The sequence below is a fragment of the Tachysurus vachellii genome, chromosome 18, assembly GCF_030014155.1.
Source record: "Tachysurus vachellii isolate PV-2020 chromosome 18, HZAU_Pvac_v1, whole genome shotgun sequence".
NCBI lineage: Eukaryota > Metazoa > Chordata > Actinopteri > Siluriformes > Bagridae > Tachysurus > Tachysurus vachellii.
In genome coordinates this window covers 8,374,838-8,393,133 of record NC_083477.1, presented here as the reverse complement: position 1 = coordinate 8,393,133, position 18,296 = coordinate 8,374,838, and the positions used below count along the sequence as shown (strand labels likewise).

At 36.4% G+C, this 18,296-nt stretch overlaps 2 protein-coding genes across 3 annotated transcripts; both read right to left on the bottom strand.

Annotated features, from left to right (window-relative positions):
• Positions 1 to 744: 744 nt before the first annotated feature.
• hoxb1a (homeobox B1a) lies at positions 745 to 4,528 on the bottom strand. The gene is made up of 2 exons (XM_060892367.1): positions 2,515 to 4,528; positions 745 to 1,896 (listed from the first exon to the last, which is right to left on the bottom strand). Exons 1-2 carry the CDS (start codon positions 3,131 to 3,133, stop codon positions 1,580 to 1,582), a joined length of 936 nt encoding a protein of 311 aa, XP_060748350.1. The 5' UTR covers positions 3,134 to 4,528; the 3' UTR covers positions 745 to 1,579.
• A 2,243-nt stretch (positions 4,529 to 6,771) lies between these two features.
• hoxb2a (homeobox B2a) lies at positions 6,772 to 17,263 on the bottom strand. Of its 2 annotated transcripts, XR_009649870.1 has the most exons (3): positions 16,336 to 17,263; positions 14,510 to 15,469; positions 6,772 to 6,941 (listed from the first exon to the last, which is right to left on the bottom strand). XR_009649870.1 is itself a non-coding variant. In XM_060891937.1 (2 exons), exons 1-2 carry the CDS (start codon positions 16,835 to 16,837, stop codon positions 14,715 to 14,717), a joined length of 1,257 nt encoding a protein of 418 aa, XP_060747920.1. In that variant the 5' UTR covers positions 16,838 to 17,263; the 3' UTR covers positions 14,256 to 14,714. The 2 variants fall into 2 exon arrangements, 1 of the variants encoding a protein (XP_060747920.1); XM_060891937.1 differs by lacking the exon at positions 6,772 to 6,941 and having other exon boundaries at positions 14,256 to 15,469.
• Between the last annotated feature and the right edge of the window lie 1,033 nt (positions 17,264 to 18,296).

Here is an 18,296-nt window from a genome sequence, read left to right as displayed (position 1 = left end):
TTCCGAAATTAAATACATACATTTTGTTATAAGTAAAATAACAATAATTAGCAAAATATTTATTAGTAAAATAATAAATTAATTAAAAAAATAATAATTAGTAAAATATTTATTAGTAAATAATAAGGTTTTGGTGGACCATTTTAAAGTATGAGACATGAGAACGTCCGGTTTCTGTCAATGTTTTAATTAATTAATTAACCTTTCTTTTAAAGATACAGTCAAATAATGAATCTATCGTCAACTATGCTGGTCTATACATACAAAAATAAAAAATAAAAAAAAACTTTTTGCAGCAGCTAGTACCACTAAAAGAGAGTGTATTCGTGTCGGTTTACTTGTTTAGAGCTCCCAGAGGCGCGCAGAGGTAAAAAGGTCAGCGCGACCCCGCAGAACAACAGTGACTGGTTCTCACTTTATCACTGTCTCGGTAAAGTGGTTTGCGCACGCGCGCGCGCGTGTGGGTCTGTGTATGAATAAATGATGTTAAATCGTTATAGGTTTATTTAAAGGAGACTTTCTTAATGCACATTATGTATCTCCCCTTCTACAGTACCCAATGTTTTTACGATTAGCTTTCGATTTACTGCGGCCCATGAACAAGATATAGCTGTTAACGAAAATGAATGGATAAATGAATGAACAATGCATGTTAGAGCTGATAGATACAGAGCTTAATAATTGTTGAGCCCAGAAATTCAGTAAAAAATACTTTTATTATTAATTATTATTATTTGAGGTAGACACATATTTGAAATAAAACTTTACTTTAAACATACAGACAAACTAATAAAACTCAGCCAGTCTGTTGTAGATTCAAAATCTGAAGGTTTTGGATAACGAATAATACGTAATAACCCTGTATTTATCCTAAACAACTGCACTCTACAAGTCTCAAAAACTTTTTCCGTGGCATGACATTGAAATAAGGCCACCAAATGCATCCTACATATCGCATGTTACAAAAATCCTGAATAGTTAAATATATAGCACTTTGTGTTCTGGTAAAAATAAAATTATGCACCAAAAGAAAAATAACATCATTCATTCAAGTCGATGGGATTACAGTAATAGCAATACGAGGTGCATCAGTGGCGTGAAGGCCTACCCTGTAACCGCAAAGTGCAAACGGTTCGATTAAACCTTAGGACATACCCTACGTACAACAAACAATTGACTAAAGTATATCTACATCCAAAAAAACAAGCATACAAAGTACAAAGTTACTTTTTACCCTTATAGACTCCCTGTAATTGAAAGGTCCATTGTCCATTTAGAGATTTGTAAACATTCTAAAAGTGCATTACCGACTTTTGGATTACAGCCGGAATTAGCGTACCCTGAATTAGCCTAAAAATGAAATGGGCGTTAAACAGTTTGTCTAAATTTATTCCACGTATGTTGCTGTAGAACAAACTGTTAGCTCCCCTTACGGTCAAAGGAAAGGTAAAATGTATAGCCCTGTATCCCATTTCAATATGAAGGTCTGTTTGACACCATTTGGAATGTTTAACGAAATATGGTTTTATATTATAAAAGTCTGAAGTTCATATTAGGACCTTAAGTTCCGCGTACTTCGTTAGGTCTCTGGACTTGGGGACGTGCCTGGAGATGTTGTCGTAGAATTATCCGAGATTTCGTCAAAGTCCTTAGATGTAGTGGAGGATGTAGGAGCGAGACCTTCCTTTTCACGCTTCTTCTGCTTCATTCGTCGGTTCTGGAACCAAATCTTCACCTGTGTCTCGTTGAGTTCAAGCGTGGCAGCGATTTCTACCCGGCGAGCTCGTGTCAGATATTTGCTGAAGTGAAACTCTTTCTCGAGTTCTGTAAGTTGTTTTGTGGTGAAGTTTGTTCGGATTGTGTTTTGTGGACCCAGGCCGTACTCTGTCGCTTTTGCTGTGTGAAAGGTATAAAAAAAGAGTAAAAATAATGAAATAGTGCACATTAAATTCCACATTGCCAATAATAAAATGTTCTAACCAAGTATCGTAAAACGCACAATGTTATTCTTTTACGTAAATATTTATATCTCACTTGTCAGCAAATGCATAGCAGTTTACATCCATTCTGATGGTACAGTTCGGTATTCCCAAAAGGTACTCTGCTTGTACAATAAGTCCCTGTGCATGAGGGGTAGTGTTGTAGATATGACAGAGAGCCTTAGATAAAAAAGTTAACTTAAATAGGCCTATGAAAACTAACCTAGATGGCTAAGTCAGTCTAAGGGATACAAATCTGGGCCCTTTTAAGAAGTATAAAAGCATATTTGTTCGACATATTACAAGAAAAGCGAACAGAAAAAGGAGTGAAACGCAAGTCTGGTCTTACACTCCTAGACAGACTGGGTCATATACCTACTGTGGATCAAATATGAAGAAATAAAAGTAGTTAAAAAAAAAAGCTGTAATGTAACGAGGATAAAACTCGTTACATTATTTATTTATTTAAATTATTCATTTATATGGCTGTTACACAAGTTCAGTTGTATTGGGAAAAAAAGTAAAAAGAACCGACCAGTTTTAGGAGGGTTCCTTTTCACTTTCATCCAGTCGAATGTCTTCCCTGGCATTTGATCCGAGCATGTCTCCTTCTGCTGGCAGGATGATAGGTCGCCGTATGTACCCTGGCCGTATAGGAGTTGGTGGTCCTGGCCTTCGCAGCCATTCATGTGTAGATATGGCGCCGCCGGAACTGCTCCCTGTGTGCTACAATACGAACCGGCTAAGGACCCGTAATTAGGACCGACACTTGGAGCAACAAAGCCAGAAGATTGATAATACATTCCATCCTGTTCGTTCATGAAATACTGCTGATGGCCATAGTCCGGTGTGGCGGATGCTTGCGCTCCATAGCCAGTGCCATTGTAATTTGAAAGGCCCATGCCACCGGTTTGATTTTGATGCTGGTGATGCGCATAGCCTCCACTTTGGTGCTGATGTTGTGCCGTGGCCGCCGGCGCACTGCCCCCTACGTAAAGTCGTCCATCAGCGTTATAGCTGTCACTGGACTGAAAGGGGCCCGAGTAAGCCTGATCCAAATGATGGTATCCAGACTTTGTGGGGTAAGTACTCGTTCCCCGGTTGCAAATTGTGTACTCCAAAAATGAGTTCATTTTGGAATTGTCCATGCGCATCTGATAGCGAAGTGGAGAAAGACGCTAGGTAGAAATTGCACGTGCTACAACCTCGCAGCAGTATGTCATGAGGGAAAAAAAGAAAATGATTACCTCCAGAGTATTTGCTCCTGCTTCCCTATAACACATCTATACCTCAGCTGCTGGTCACGTGAGCCGTCACGGCGCCAATGGTGTGGGGACCTACAGAAGTTTGTCAGCGCACGGTGACCATCCATCACGCGCTTGACATTTGCATGACAAAGCCACTTCAATCAAACTGGCCCATCAATCTGATAACAGCACGAATATGTCAAACCCCGCGTGAAAGGCTCTCCCGAAAGAGAGAAAGAGAAACGAAGAAAGGGACAAATGTCCTTTTGAGATTTTAACCCGTCTTCCTCTCTTTCCTCATAGGCCTTCATACCACTCAAAATATACTTTTTGACCAGGCTATTTAAGATGTTATTGTGTTTGTTTTAAGGAATTATTTTCCTATCTTTAACGTGGAAAGCTAAATTTCAGCCTCTTACGTCCCCGGACCTCACAAAAGGTTTATGCAAAGTTCAGTATCTCTACTCAGATTTGAAATCCGTTTAACATTCTGTTTGGAAGTGACGCCATCTTTTCAGTCTGGTCCTGGGTCGACTTTGGGGAGTTTAACTGAATCATAGGACGGATTTGTTACTAAAACTAGGTTAGGCGGACAGCAAGCCTTGGGCTGAGTACGGACCAGGAGGAAAAGTGCATGCACCTAGTCCCAGCACAAGCAAATATAAAAAAGTAGCAAATCTGTACTTTTGCATCTATACAGATGACTGAGGCTGGGAAACACAAACCACAATTTATTTTACGTGCTGGTCCATATTTTACACTAAATATGTCATCTTTATTTACCCTTGAGTCAGTTACACCTCGTTGATGTAGTTCACACTTGACAAGCGTTGGTGGCTGAAGAAAAAGCTACAGCTAATCATTAATGGGTGACAACAGTTTAGCAAAGCCCCTCTTCATAAAACCCACGCACAAAGGAGGTGGTAGAAGGATCTGGAATATTGGGTGTTCATTCACTGGTACATGGAAAGACAAGAGCAAGTAACAATATGACGCCCACAGTAATTTGTTACTTGTCAGTATGTTTACTATGGTGTCGCATTTCTCGAGAAAGGATAGTCAAGCGGGCAAAAGTTCAGAGCCTGTTAGCTAACTATTTCAAATGTGTCCTTGAATGTTTCAGTCACCTTCCCTCAGTTTTACACATAGTTACAGGTATCCCACAGTTCCGTTTTGTCTCAGCAAATAAATAAAGGGCTAATATAAGATTTTACATTATACATTGCTCTTTCTTATTCTGGTGTTGCTATTCAATGCAGTAGTGATTCTAAGCATAAGTACGAACAGCAAACGGCAGACTGATTTTGTTATTTTTATTAGCCTATAGTAAGGTTCGTGCTCTTTATAGTTCTTTATGAAACTGCCAGCATTTTTAATGACCAGACAAGCTCTGATCATCTTATAGAGAGGAAATAAATAAATAAATACATACATACATACATTTTATTTGATTTTATATTTTACTGAACATTTGGGGATTATTTTTATTTAAAAAAATAACAATATGCCTTTTCTTATAAAATACATATTTGTGTATATTTTTCTAATCCTTTGGTTTGCGCTATAGTTTTGTTCCAGTGACTAGCCAGGAATATAATAATTAATAATCCATTTTGGGTAGATTTCTGACCATAGCTGATGGCATACAGAATTTATCTTAAAAACGTCTTTTAAAATCAACAGATCTTGCCTTATTTATAACGTTATATGAACTATGCCTTTATAGTCCTTCGAAAATACTTAAAATAACATATTCGTAAGAGGGGATAAATTAGGTTCTAAAACAGATATCCTTCACTTAGCCGGCTGTGGATATCCTTTTCCCCAGAAACTAGGACTTAGTTGGCTTGTATCTTTCAAACGTAAACGATGAAAGTGGGTGAGTCTTATTAGCTGTACTACTTCTCTTTATAGCACATGGTAGCCAATGAAATGTTACTAAATTAACTAAGGGATGAGTTCGTTTGACTTTTGGTTAAACATGGAATCGTTGACCTTTTATAAACATCATTACAGCGCAGTTTCAGCGCAGAACCATGTTAGTGCAGAAGTATTTAATCAGATGCGCTGTATGTGTGCTTCTTCAGTCCCCCGCCCCACCCCCTAAGCCACGCCTCTGATTTGTGCTTTACTATTGGATGCTAGAGCTGACTTTTCCTAATTATAATATAAACAAAACATTTCATACCTTTTTTTTCATTCGGAGTATAGATTTGTCAATTTGGTTGGGTTGCGGAGTATTTTATCAACAGCATTTATTTTATGATTAATTAAATAATGGCCCAGTACTGAGCTTTAAGGAATGAGTATACAATAAAATAAAAGTAACAAAAAGCCAGTTTAGCAAATAGCCTTTTGATTTTCCCTAACGAAATTAATTTTGGTGAGTTAACTGTATCTGCAGGCTAGCTACATTTTGTTGGCTACATATTAATCCACCTAGTGGTGTAAACTAGAAGAAACAAGCGACCTAGGTCTGTTAAAACAAGATCATTTTGTTCACTTAGTGGCACATTAAGAGAAAGGATTTCAAAGTAAAGAGGTAAGAATATCACCTGCGAGCAACAATATTACCTGTGAATTCGACAGGTTGGCATTGTTAGTAGAAACATCTCTTTGGCCTGAACTACTTTTCCATGAAAGCCTTTGAGTAAACAATTATACTAATAACAATCATTCCAAATTTTGTATCCTAGCAAGCCAAAGCATGATTTAGGTAGTACAAACAATTTGGGAGTCCTATCATGGCCACTCTCTCACTCCAGCTTTTTTGTTATATTGCTGACACATGGTGCAGTAATGATCCATTACATAACAGGTTTGTACAAGCCACATTTAATATCATACACAATTAGATTAGAATTTACAATAAGGTGATATTTCACAGTAGTTGTAGCCCATTGTTGAGATGTTTCAACAATGTTTCTAAAACAGGCAAGGCAAATTATATTTCTTCACCAAAACATTGTAAAGGTGCAGCAAAATTACTTACAAAGGAACAGGTCAGTAGAAATGTTTTCAATATGCATTTGAAAAAGGTAAAAGTTTGTGCATATCTGATATGCAGATCATGAATAATTTAAGCCTTGTTTTATGGGATTCAAAACTTAGACCAGAAGTAGGCATTTACCTATATATATATATATATATATATATATATATATATATATATATATATATATATATATATATATATATATATATATTTTTTTTTTTTTTTTTTTTAATAAAATTCTGCAGTGCATATAAGTAAAGAATATCCATGCATAATATTATAATAAAATGTTGCCACCATTATGGCAGTGCCTTCTACAACCAATAATTATACACCATACATTATTTAGAACTTTCTCCCAGATCAGTGCAGATGAGTATCTAAAAGCTGCTTCACTGTGTTTTTGCAGTGTTTTAGGCAGTGTTAGTTAACCAGACACTACTGAGCTGAATTCCCTATTAGGATTATACACTCACTGAGCACTTTTTATTAACACTATAGGAATAGAGGGTAGGGCCTCCCTTTTCTCTCAAAACAGTCTTATTTCTTGGATGAAAGCATAGATTTCACAAAATGCAGAACTGTTTAAGATTCTCGTCCATTTTGACATGATTGCATCACACAATTCCTGCAGATTTATTGGTTGACTTTCATGCTGTGAATCTCCTGTTCTGCCACATTTCAAAGGTCATCTAAGGGCTCCAGATCTGGTGGATCAGGCTGGAATTAGATGATGGGGAAAAATTAGCTCTACATGGCCAGCAACACTTCTCAGGCAGGCTGCAGCAAGCAATGATTGATTAGCATTAACACATTCAAAGTGTGCAAAGAAAACATTCCCCACATTATTACACCACCTCCACCAGTCTGGATTGTTGACATAATGCAGGTTGGGTCCATGGATTCATGCTGTTGGCTCCAAATTCTGGTCCTACCATTGGTGTGCCTAACTGCATCTCCAGCTTTCAATCTATGACTGACAGAATTGGAAACTGATTTGGTCTTCTGCTGTTGTAGACCATACACCTCAAGGTTTGACATGCTCTTCATTTTGAGATGCTTTATTGTTCAATTCAATCCTAGCCTTCCTGTAAGCTTGAAATGATCTGGCCATTCTCTGTTGACCTCTCTCAACAACAAGGTGTTCCTGTATGCAGAGCCACTTACTGATTCATTGTCTTTATTGTGCCATTTTTAGTTGTTGTTGTTGTTCCTGACACAACACTCTAATTTTGTTTATTCCAGCTTGAGTGGCATGGTTGGTTTCCAACATAGAACCCAGGCAACACCTATGAGAGAACGAGATCCTGCTGCTGGACCAACAGGGACACTTCATTCACCATTTTGAGTTAACTCAGTTTATAGTAACTCAGCAGTTATAGAAATCTGTCACCAACAATCAGGCCACAGGCAAAATCAAAGGATCACCCCAACCCCCAACCCCAACCCCTTCTGATGGAATGGAAACATGTTTGGGTGAGTAGATAATTGTCTGAATGAGTAAGTGTACAGAGTAAGTATATATCTACTTTTCAGATGTATTGCTTGTCAATGCCTTTTAGTGGTTTAGTGACTTTACAGGAAGATCAGTAAAGGGAGATAGTACAGCAATCAGGTTTACTGAAATAAAATTTCTGAATTGGTAAAAAGCTAACTTTAACTTAAATATGATTAACTTTTTAAGTGTTTCAAAAGTCATTTTAGCATCATTATGCCTTCTACAAACAATAATTATGCGACAAGTAAAAAATTATCCTGCCATGATAAAAAAAAGGAATTTGTTTCATTAACATGAAAGCTTGGTTGCTTATGCTATTCCAAGTTACAGGTAGTCTTATTTGATAATCTGTAATTAATTTAAAAAATATTATTCCTACAAAACACACAATCTAATTTATTTAGTGCTACCAGCTTCTTTGCTTTGTTTATGTCACTCTTATACACTTTTGTTAATAGACTTTGGTATTTAAAAATTTGGTATTTTAATGTAATAATTTATCAAACATGTTGGAAATTTAGTGTGAACCACCTTGTTTACTAAGGCATAAGCCAGGACATAAGCCGGTTACTTTTTGAATTTAGAAACTTATATGTAAGATATATTAAAGAGATATAAATTTCTCAAAAAATTTTGCAGCTTTAATCTATATTGTGTGTTTGTACCTAGGAATTCTTCATATAAATATATATGAAATGTATATATAAATTTATATATATAAATGTCCAAATCATAATTCCAGGAATTCTGGTGACCAATAAAAGGGTCTCCAGGCGGTTAGCTATTTGCTTATAATATTTGGCTCATAAAGCATCCGTCAGTGTAAAGCATGATTTTGATTTCAAGTAATAAGCATGATGCAAGTTCTAGTAAAACACACAATTCCTAGTATTTTGTCAGCTCAGATCCCTTTTTGTGATCTGATAAAATAAAAATGGCTAAAAATATATATAAAAAAACTTCCTCTATACTCTTATTCCTACACATTCCTTTGCTTGGACAGAGAGAATTGCTTCAGTGCTTAGTTAAGTACTCAAAAACTTCAAAATCCTCCAGGATGATCCTAAACCATATTCCTTTTTTAAAGAGCATCCACTCATCTCCTACAGATGGGACAAAAACATGAAAGACATGCTTGTAAGCACTGGATCAAAAGATCAGGTTAAATGAACATGTGGCACTCTTGCATGTAAATGTACTGTGCAAATCCACAGTCACTAAAACCAAATTCCCTGAATGATTATTTTAAATATCCATAACTCCTCATTCATCACAGCAGGAGTTGTTTATTGTTTCTACTGTAAGAAATGTAATCGGCTATACATTAGAGAAATCAAGAGGAGACCTTCACACCAGCAAAATAAAGGATTTCTACTTTCCAGTGGCAACACACTTCAACAGCAATGGATATACCATTAACAACATCTGTGTGAATTGCCACAAGCAATGAAATGAGGAAATGTTCACAGATCACATGGTAAATGCAGAAAGGATTATCGATCCCTTTACAATAGTTTTAAAAAGTCTTTAAGAGATATTCTACATCATACATAATGTTTCAATTTACTGTAATTCATCCAACTTTCTCTAAGCCACCATGTCAGCAAAGGCCCTTTATCAAAACATGAACCAAAACCTTGACTAATGTCTTTTTAGCCTTTCATGGCAAAACATGAAAATAAGGCTAATATCAACTGAGCCTTGCAACATGCTATACCAAAACACTTTTCTAGGTTCTACATCACATTTGCTTTGGTTTTGCTAAATATCTCTATATCATATATATAGAATATATATATATATCAAAATATATATCAATAAATATCAAATATATCATAAATATCTCTCACTTGTTTTAAAATAAGACTAGCTTTATATATTTTAAGAATATTTTCATAAGAGGATTTAACACACAGAAAAAGTCCTAATAAAATATAAACAAAGAGATTACCTAAGTCTCAGCAATGTCTTTTGTAATTATTACTGCTGGAAATGAAGCAGTCTTGACCTCAGCGTACCTATACACCAGTACAGATTTCTGTCTCCATATACAAATGAGATGCAAACACTATGTGGAGGTTTTGTCGTTTCAGGTGGGTGAGCAGCAAAGTGGTGGTGGGTCATGCATGACTGAATCTGGAGTGCTTTAGCCAGATATGGACAGCAACATTTCCATACAATCAGAGCTTTCTAAGGCAGCCAAAATCAGCATGAAATACTTCCTGTGTTTTCTGCCATATTTGGTCAAAAAAATCCCTAGGTTTTCAGCACTATTACTTAGTGAACTGTCACAAAAAGTTTACATTGTACATCAATTCAGTTTCAGGACAGGTGTCAAGCCCTTAGACCAAATACACCTACATAAAGAATGTGTTTGGTTTTGCTTTTTAAACAGATTAGAACTAAGGTTTATAAGGAAGATCATAGAAACCGTGTGGCAATTGCCCATGTTTTTAATGTCCTTAATTACTTTGTTACTATTGCATGGTGGTTTTATTATGATATTACAGACTTTATAAAATATTATAAATAAAGATTAATATGCTCTATAAAAGGTGCTCTAAAATAGGCGCTTGTATCATAGACCTCATTTGCTTACATGTGATGGTTTGTATGTAAAAGTTATTAGGTAGCTACAAATGAATCAAGAATCTGGTGTTGTGAAAAAGTAACTGAAATCCTTCCAAAGACTTTAAAATAGTACAGACTTTAAGCTATAATAGTAGACTGATCATAGCACTCTCTCTCACTCATTTTCTACCGCTTATCCAAACTACCTCGGGTCACGGGGATCCTGTGCCTATCTCAGGCGTCATTGGGCATCAAGGCAGGATACACCCTGGATGGAGTGCCAACCCATCGCAGGGCACACACACACTCTCATTCACTCACGCAATCACACACTACGGACAATTTTCCAGAGATGCCAATCAACCTACCATGCATGTCCTTGGACTGGGAAGGAAACCGGAGTACCCGGAGGAAACCTCGAGGCACGGGGAGAACATGCAAACTCAACACACAAAAGGCGAAGGCGGGAATCGAACCCCCAACCTGGAGGTGTTAGGCAAACATGCTAAGCACTAAACCACCGTGCCCCCAATTTATTCATGTATTTAATAACTGCCAGCACTGTATTAGAATAGCTTACAGTATAGCTAAACTAACACTATGATAATTATATTGTGATAACACAGTAAAACATTAAAACAGTATCATAACTTTTATTTATAATAAAAAAGAAAGAAAAAAGGTATGTGCTAAGCTAAGTGCAACAAGTTTCATATAGAGGGCACTCTAGATAATGCTATGGTACTTTTAGCATAGCTATTTTTTTCCATAGTTAACTAATAAAAGTTTACTTTATTTTTTATTCTTCCCTATAGTATTCTCACTGCTGCTGTTAGTTTTCTATTTAATAGTTCCTTATAGTGCTTTTTTTATTTTGTTTTGTATTGTTTAATTTCATTGTTAAATTTTAACACGATATTTTTGGGATATTAACTGATAATCATTCATATTATGTTTGTGTGGACTGAAAGGATTGTTTTATTCAAACATAAATAAATAATAGATTCATTTGTAAGGATTTTGTGTTATACCTAATAAACTGTAGAGAATAGTTTCTCTGTAATACACCATTGTTTCTCTGTAATACACTAGAGTAGTTTCTCTGTAATACACTGTTCAATACATAGTGCTAAAAATAATTCAGTTTTGCATTTTTTATGCTAATGTACAATTTGTTTAATGATATATTGGAGTGTGAATGGTGTAAATATGAATTGAAGGCACTTTTTGGCAGGTCAATACTGTACTTGGTATTAGTTTTTAATTAACATATCATAAAATAATCAAAATGAGAATAATAAAGAAAGATTTTATCACTACAAACATGCAAATATCCTGAAATCTATAGAAGAACAGCTTTACCAGTAGAACTCACTCTAAGATGTATTTTTTAAGGATGCATAAAATGGATCCTGGATATTTTTACATACTGGGTTTCAATACTGCCTGGGTTTCAAGCTTTTAGGGGATCACGTGATAGAGTGTATGCCATTAATAATGATTTTACCATATACAGGTGCTGTTTTACAGGAAAGTGGAATTAGATAGTCTATCTCAGATTAGATTATCCTTTTTTTAAGTGGGTGGAAAATTGCTTTAACCCTATTGGCATAACTACCGTTCTAAAAGTCTCAATGGCCAGACAGATAAGTGTGCATAAGCAAAAAAAAACATGCAGTATTATTTTACCTGGTCTATTCTTTGAAAGTACATTTATGTTTATAATAGGCATGGCTACAATCCAATCCCTTCACCTGCAAAGGTATTGCAAAGACATGTCACCCAGCCACAGGATTACATTCAGAAGTGAAGGAACTAAGTATCTTTTCTATTAGCTTCCTAATAGTTAGCTAAATAATACAGTGAAATACCAAAATTTGGCATATTGGACTTATTGTGAGTATGATAATATGTGATATTATATGTGATATCAGTTTCACCATTAGGGAATACATTGCAAAGACCGATGTGGCTATAAGTGTCTTTTCAACAGCTTTGGACTTAAAAGCATTCTAGTCTTTTCTTTGTTGGTGGGTGGAGGCAGAGCCCTGGTGTTGCAAAGCTACTTTTCTTTATTAACTCTTTAATTATATTAAAACTTCACAAGATAAATTCAGGAAAATGTATTTTGTTATTTTGTTGATTAAAATGTTTGAGCATTTGTATTGCTGTTTATACTTTTAAAATAGGAGATGATGTTGTATATTTCCAGTATAATTTTGAATATTTTGTAATGAGTATATATTTTTGCACCTCTATATCCCATAATGTGGAAATCTTCTTTCCACCTACCTCTGCTTAGCTTAGACTCTTTCCAGAAGTGGAAGCACTGTGAACACCTGTACACTTGGAAATAAATAAACAAATTTAAAGAGATTATGGCAAAGTGAGACAGAAAATGCCTGCCACTCACAGACCTGTGGAAATTGGCAGAGCACCAAAAAATGTTGACATAACTATTAAGGTCATGGCCCTATAACTCAGCCATCATGTACGTTAGATAAATATGCTCTGTAAACATCTATCTATCTATCTATCTATCTATCTATCTATCTATCTATCTATCTATCTATCTATCTATCTATCTATCTATCTATCTATCTATCTATCTGCATGTCTCTCTGTCCGTCTGTCTGTTTGTCTGTCTGTCTGTCTGTCTGTCTGTCTGTCTGTCTGTCTGTCTGTCTAGAAGTCTGCCAGACTTTCTGTAGGTGTAAATGTGCCAGACTTTCTGTAGGTATATCTGTCTGTGTCTGCCTTTGGTCATGCAGAAATACATTTGCCTGCCAGTTTCATTTTCTTTATCAAACCATTTGAAACACAAGAAATGTTTGTCTCTCTTATTCTCTTACTATCTCTGATTTACTATCTACTGGTATATCTGACAACAATTTGTTCCTTCATTTGTTTTAGTTATGTTAGACACAAGTACAGGATCTACATTGGTGGTTTATACACATAGAGACACACAATCATACGCTCACTCACTCTAGCTTTCCAAATGTTCATTGTCGAGTAACCATATTGCTGGTATCCTGAGCTGAATCTTTTTCAGATTATGCCTAAACACACTCATAAACATGCACTATTTATTTTCATATGGTGTGGACCTGCTAAGGAAACTTATAAAGATTTTTTTATTTAGTATGCGTGTAATGTAAGGATACAGTAAAACAAATAGACTTGATAAAATAAAGCAATTATTATTATTATTATTATTATTATTATTATTATTATTATTATTATTATTATTATTATTATTATTGCTGTGTCAATCCATCTTACTCTTTGTGTAACGATATGTTGAATTGGGACAAGTCCAACTATTACATAAGGTGTCTAGTATTGATTATAATGCCAGAAAGAATCATTATGATTTGACAAGACCTTCGTTTGTGTTAAAATGTTCACTTAAAATCCTGACACACAACTGAGGATTGACCAGTTCAGCCGCTTTCTATCTGTGTGAACGAAAGCATTCAATAATGGCCGCCCCTTTATTGTTCATATCCTTCATTGTGCTCACAACGCCATTTTGAGCAGCTCAGCTTAGAGAATACAGCCAGAATACACCATCTCTCAGCAAAACTAGAGAGTCTCGAATCTGAATAAACTGACAAATAAATAAATAAATAATAAATCAATCAATCAATAAATACAAAATATATAGACACTGCCTTGGATCAGTTAACAATATAACTCTCTGTTTACTACTACTACTACTACTACTATTATTATTATTATTATTATTATTATTATTATTATTATTATTATTATTATTATCGCTGTTGTTTATTACTTATATTGTATACTTATTATATATATCAGAAATCATTAAGAGAATTGATCATATTGTCCTGATGATTTCTGAAATTATTAAAATCTGAGCATTGCAAAAATGTATGATTCTAGTCTAAGATGGACCCTTGAAAATCATTCACACTTATGACACTTATAAATGTTTTATTTTCACCTATGAAAATAATGTACAATAAATAATTTGTAATTTACTATTAAAGAATCTCAATAAATAAACTAGTTCTAAAATTCATCAGCAGGCACAACGCCCGTCTCCGGAAAAAAAAATCTAAAAGCAGTTCAGCTAACAATATGTTTGACTTTCCTGAGAATTCATCGATTGATTTTCACTGAAAAAAGTCCCCGCATATTTATCCATAATTCAGGATGAAGAAAAAACAACATAAAAAAGAGAAAATACCTGAAACTGGACATTAGCAATCCCGGTGTGGATTCGTTTAAGCAACATCGTAATACTATAATGATTTATTAGCCTCCGTCTCGCAGTTATGTGTGTGAATATAACCTAAAATATTTTTCTCTTCTCTTTCGAAAATGGTGTGGTTAAAAGCATTCATAATAGGCTAATGTGATGGCATACATTTCGATTGTTGTTTTCAAGTCTGTCAAAACTGTAAATGTTGTAAATCTATAGTACAAAGAGTACTTGTAAACAAGTCAAAATCCTCCTCGGAGAAGTCTACAGGGCTATCCAGTGAACTCTGTAGACTGGGCGATAAAGCGTCCGAAATTTGTAGACAGGAGTCGGCGGAAAAGAAATTCAGATCCGCTAGTGAGTTGGCGTCCTGCGGTTGTGTGAAGGCGTTCTCTGGCAATTCCTCGCGCGACTCCGCCATTGTACCGGGGTTATCGGCTGTGGGTGTCGAGTACGGGGGTGAGTGAACCGCTGTGTCAGGACCATCTGCCGAATCGGTCTGTATAGGCTGGCTTTCCTCGGGCGTGGGCTGGTTATTGTCAGCAGAATTGCTGTAGCAGGAAGCCGGAAGGCATGGCTCGCTCTCGGATGCGCTAGCCGAACTAGAACTGGATGCTGTCGGACCAGACGGCTCCGGTGGTGGGTTAGGGAAAGGCGATGTTGCATCTGAGCCTTCGAGTGGCTCGAAACCGAGCCTTTCTGACTCACCTTCTTGTCCTTCTCGGTGGTGCGTGGTTTGTCGCTTGTGCTTCATCCGCCGATTTTGGAACCACACTTTGACCTGGCGCTCGGTTAAATCCAAGAGGGCTGCAATTTCGACCCTTCTGGGGCGACAAAGATATTTGTTGAAGTGGAACTCCTTCTCCAGTTCGAGTAGCTGTGTATTGGTGTAGGCTGTCCTCAGACGCCGAGAACCGCTGCCATTGTCCAAGCCGACTTGCACTTCTGAGAAGAGAGAAGTGAAAACATTCAGTATTCATAATATAGAAGCATTCTCTAAATAAGTGCACTTGCCTGTGTTTAAATTTTTCTGGCAGCAATGACCGAAATTCGGTCATGACCAGTAGAAATGCCAATGTGCATAAGTTGTGCAAGCAATGTCCTTATTTTTGTTCCACTTTCGTGTTACATATTAATACATATAATCAAAATGGCTACCACAAACCATGAGACATGGTTATGAATAAATTTCTTAAAGACTGGGTTTGCATCTGCGTTTCTACAGGCCGCTTTATAAACACGAGGTTTCCCATTTTTTACGCCAAGAAATGGGGGAGGGGTGCAAGTAATAATGTCAGTATATTATAAACAATATAGAATACGTTACAACAACGCAGCTTAAATAAAGATATAGAAACGACTATGTAATTCGTATGGATTTGCCCGTAGCTAAAATATTAGCAGTGATTAGCAATAATAAAATAATTTTCAGAAATTTGATTAATCTGTCTCAAGCAAGTGAGCATGCTAAACTGTGCCGTTAAATCTAGCGCATGCACTTAACGATGCTTTAATATGCTTTGAACATTTTCAGCAATAGAAATGTCTGTAGAATTTTATATCTTTAAACCGACCCCTTTCAATAATTCATGTTTATCAAACAGGATGGTTATCCAATCGTTCTATTTAGGTTCAACAAACAGCCCTACTTTAATATAATAGTAAGAAGAAGAAGAAGAAGAAGAAGAAGAAGAAGAAGAAGAAGAAGAAGAAGAAGAAGAAGAAGAAGAAGAAAGAAAAGAAAAGAAAAGAAAAGAAAAGAAAAGAAAAGAAAAGAAAAGAAAAAAGAAAAAAATGCAGACAGCACTGACCTGTGGGGGACTCGAGTCCTGCGGTGCTGAAACCAGAGGATGCTGGAGAGGGAGAGGCAGCTGTATTGGGTGCTATGGGTGCTGCTCCAGGCTTGGGGCATTTCTTCGACGATTTCTTTTCCTTCATCCATGGGAACTCGTGAGCAAGTGGGCCACCGGCCGTGGCTGGAGCCGGGCCCTGCTTCTGCTGCGATAGTGGCGTGGTTTGCGTCCGGAGCTGGAGGCCATTAGAGGCGGTTCGCTTATGGCTCCTCGGTCGCGCCTGGTTGCCTGTGCAAGGGCTCAGGCTGGGGATAGTGTGCTCGAAAGGAGGTGGAATTACTGTCGAGTCCTTGATTGATGAAGTTTGAAATGACTCCAGGACAGCGGGGAAAGACGTCAGGCACTCAGCAAGGGAAGGCTGGCTGTTGATGAACCCAATCTCCCTCTCAAATTCAAAATTCATCGCTTTGCCTAAGCAAAATGGGCGGCCAGCGACATAAAAAATGCGCAAAAATAACATCCAAAAGGCGCGGTTTTATTTTGCGCTCCCACCACGACTGTTTTTGCGGGCTTTAATAATTGGTGATATTACTAGCGTATGGGGACCAGGGTCTACTAAACTGAGGACTATGGGCGAATTTGCAGCCAATTCCTGGTCACATGACTAGTCTCATCCAATGGAAATACGGGGCCTGGTGGCAAAAGAAAGCATTTTCTATATTGATCAAATATCCAAGATCATGGAATTCCCGCGTTAGTATTGTATATGATTAAAAATGCACACGTTTGACATGTGTTTAGGTGTGGGTGGTTAAGTAATGTCTTCATTTCGACAATAGCAATATGAATGAAGAGCTTTGGGTGATCTAAGCCCGAGGCCTTAAGTGCCCGTTAAAAGCACATCCACAATATGGCTAACTGCGTATTTTAGCAAGGGTCATTAATCTTAAAAGTTTTGACAAGAGTAACAGACAAGAAATGTAACTATATGTAGTCAATATATATGTGTGTGTGCGTGTGTGTATGTATATATACTGTTTCTCGTGTGTATTCTAAACAAACAGGGATATGTCTGTTTCGGAGAGATTTTAGAGCTTGAACATCATTACACAGAGCTTCGCGAATGAGATTGGTGTAGCCTATGTGACTGACTAATTTACAGTTTTCCTTCTACTATGAGACTTCTAAAACTGGGGACCTTTGCGCATGTAAGTTTTCAGCTTCGGCTAAAATACATTTAAAACACACATGAATTTATTTTGATGGTATTGCAAGATTGCATGGATTTTATTTTATGACAGGATTACAATACTTATGAAAACCCCCTTTGCATATGTAATATCTAACTATTGAAAATTACGACATGGCTACTAATAGGTTGCTTAGAAAATGTAAATTATTTGTCTTTAAAAAACAACAACAACACGTTTTTAATTGTAATAGAAAACGTTTGTATTTCCAGACTGGACATTGCATCTTTCAACCATTTTGTTAATAATAATAATAATAATAATAATAATAATAATAATAATAATAATAATAATAATAATAATAATAATAATAATGTTAAAACAAAAAAATAGAAAAGGAGAATAACACATGGGCTAGATATATTCTGTAGTAAAGACCAAGTGGTGATCAATCTTTTCGCCGGCAAAGCGCTTGACAGGAACCACCCTCAAGAATTCGCCTCTTCCCTCCACGGCTACAACAAAGAAAACGCCTCTATTCCCGCGTATACTTTAGCATTTTCTGTCTAAATTAATTCAGCTCAATTTAATTCATCTATTTATGTACAGCTTACGTATAGAATTCAAAATACGTATAAAATAAAACTCAAGGACGTTAAAGGGCTCGACTGCATGACTAGAGGTCTGAAAATACGTCGAAGTGTATGCTGTTGTATGTCTTTCGCTGTTATCACTGTTGGGAAGAAGCTGAGGAAAACATAAAATGTGTGTGGGTGTATGGGTATTAAA

Bases quoted from the DNA above. Each gene is read 5' to 3' on its own strand.
- hoxb1a (XM_060892367.1), bottom strand. From the start codon at position 3,133: ATGCGCATGGACAATTCCAAAATGAACTCATTTTTGGAGTACACAATT. The intron at 1,897-2,514 runs GTCGGTTCTTTT...CCTTTCACACAG, and splicing joins AAGGAACCCTCCTAAAACTG to CAAAAGCGACAGAGTACGGC.
- hoxb2a (XM_060891937.1), bottom strand. From the start codon at position 16,837: ATGTTATTTTTGCGCATTTTTTATGTCGCTGGCCGCCCATTTTGCTTA. The intron at 15,470-16,335 runs GTCAGTGCTGTC...CTCTCTTCTCAG, and splicing joins AGGACTCGAGTCCCCCACAG to AAGTGCAAGTCGGCTTGGAC.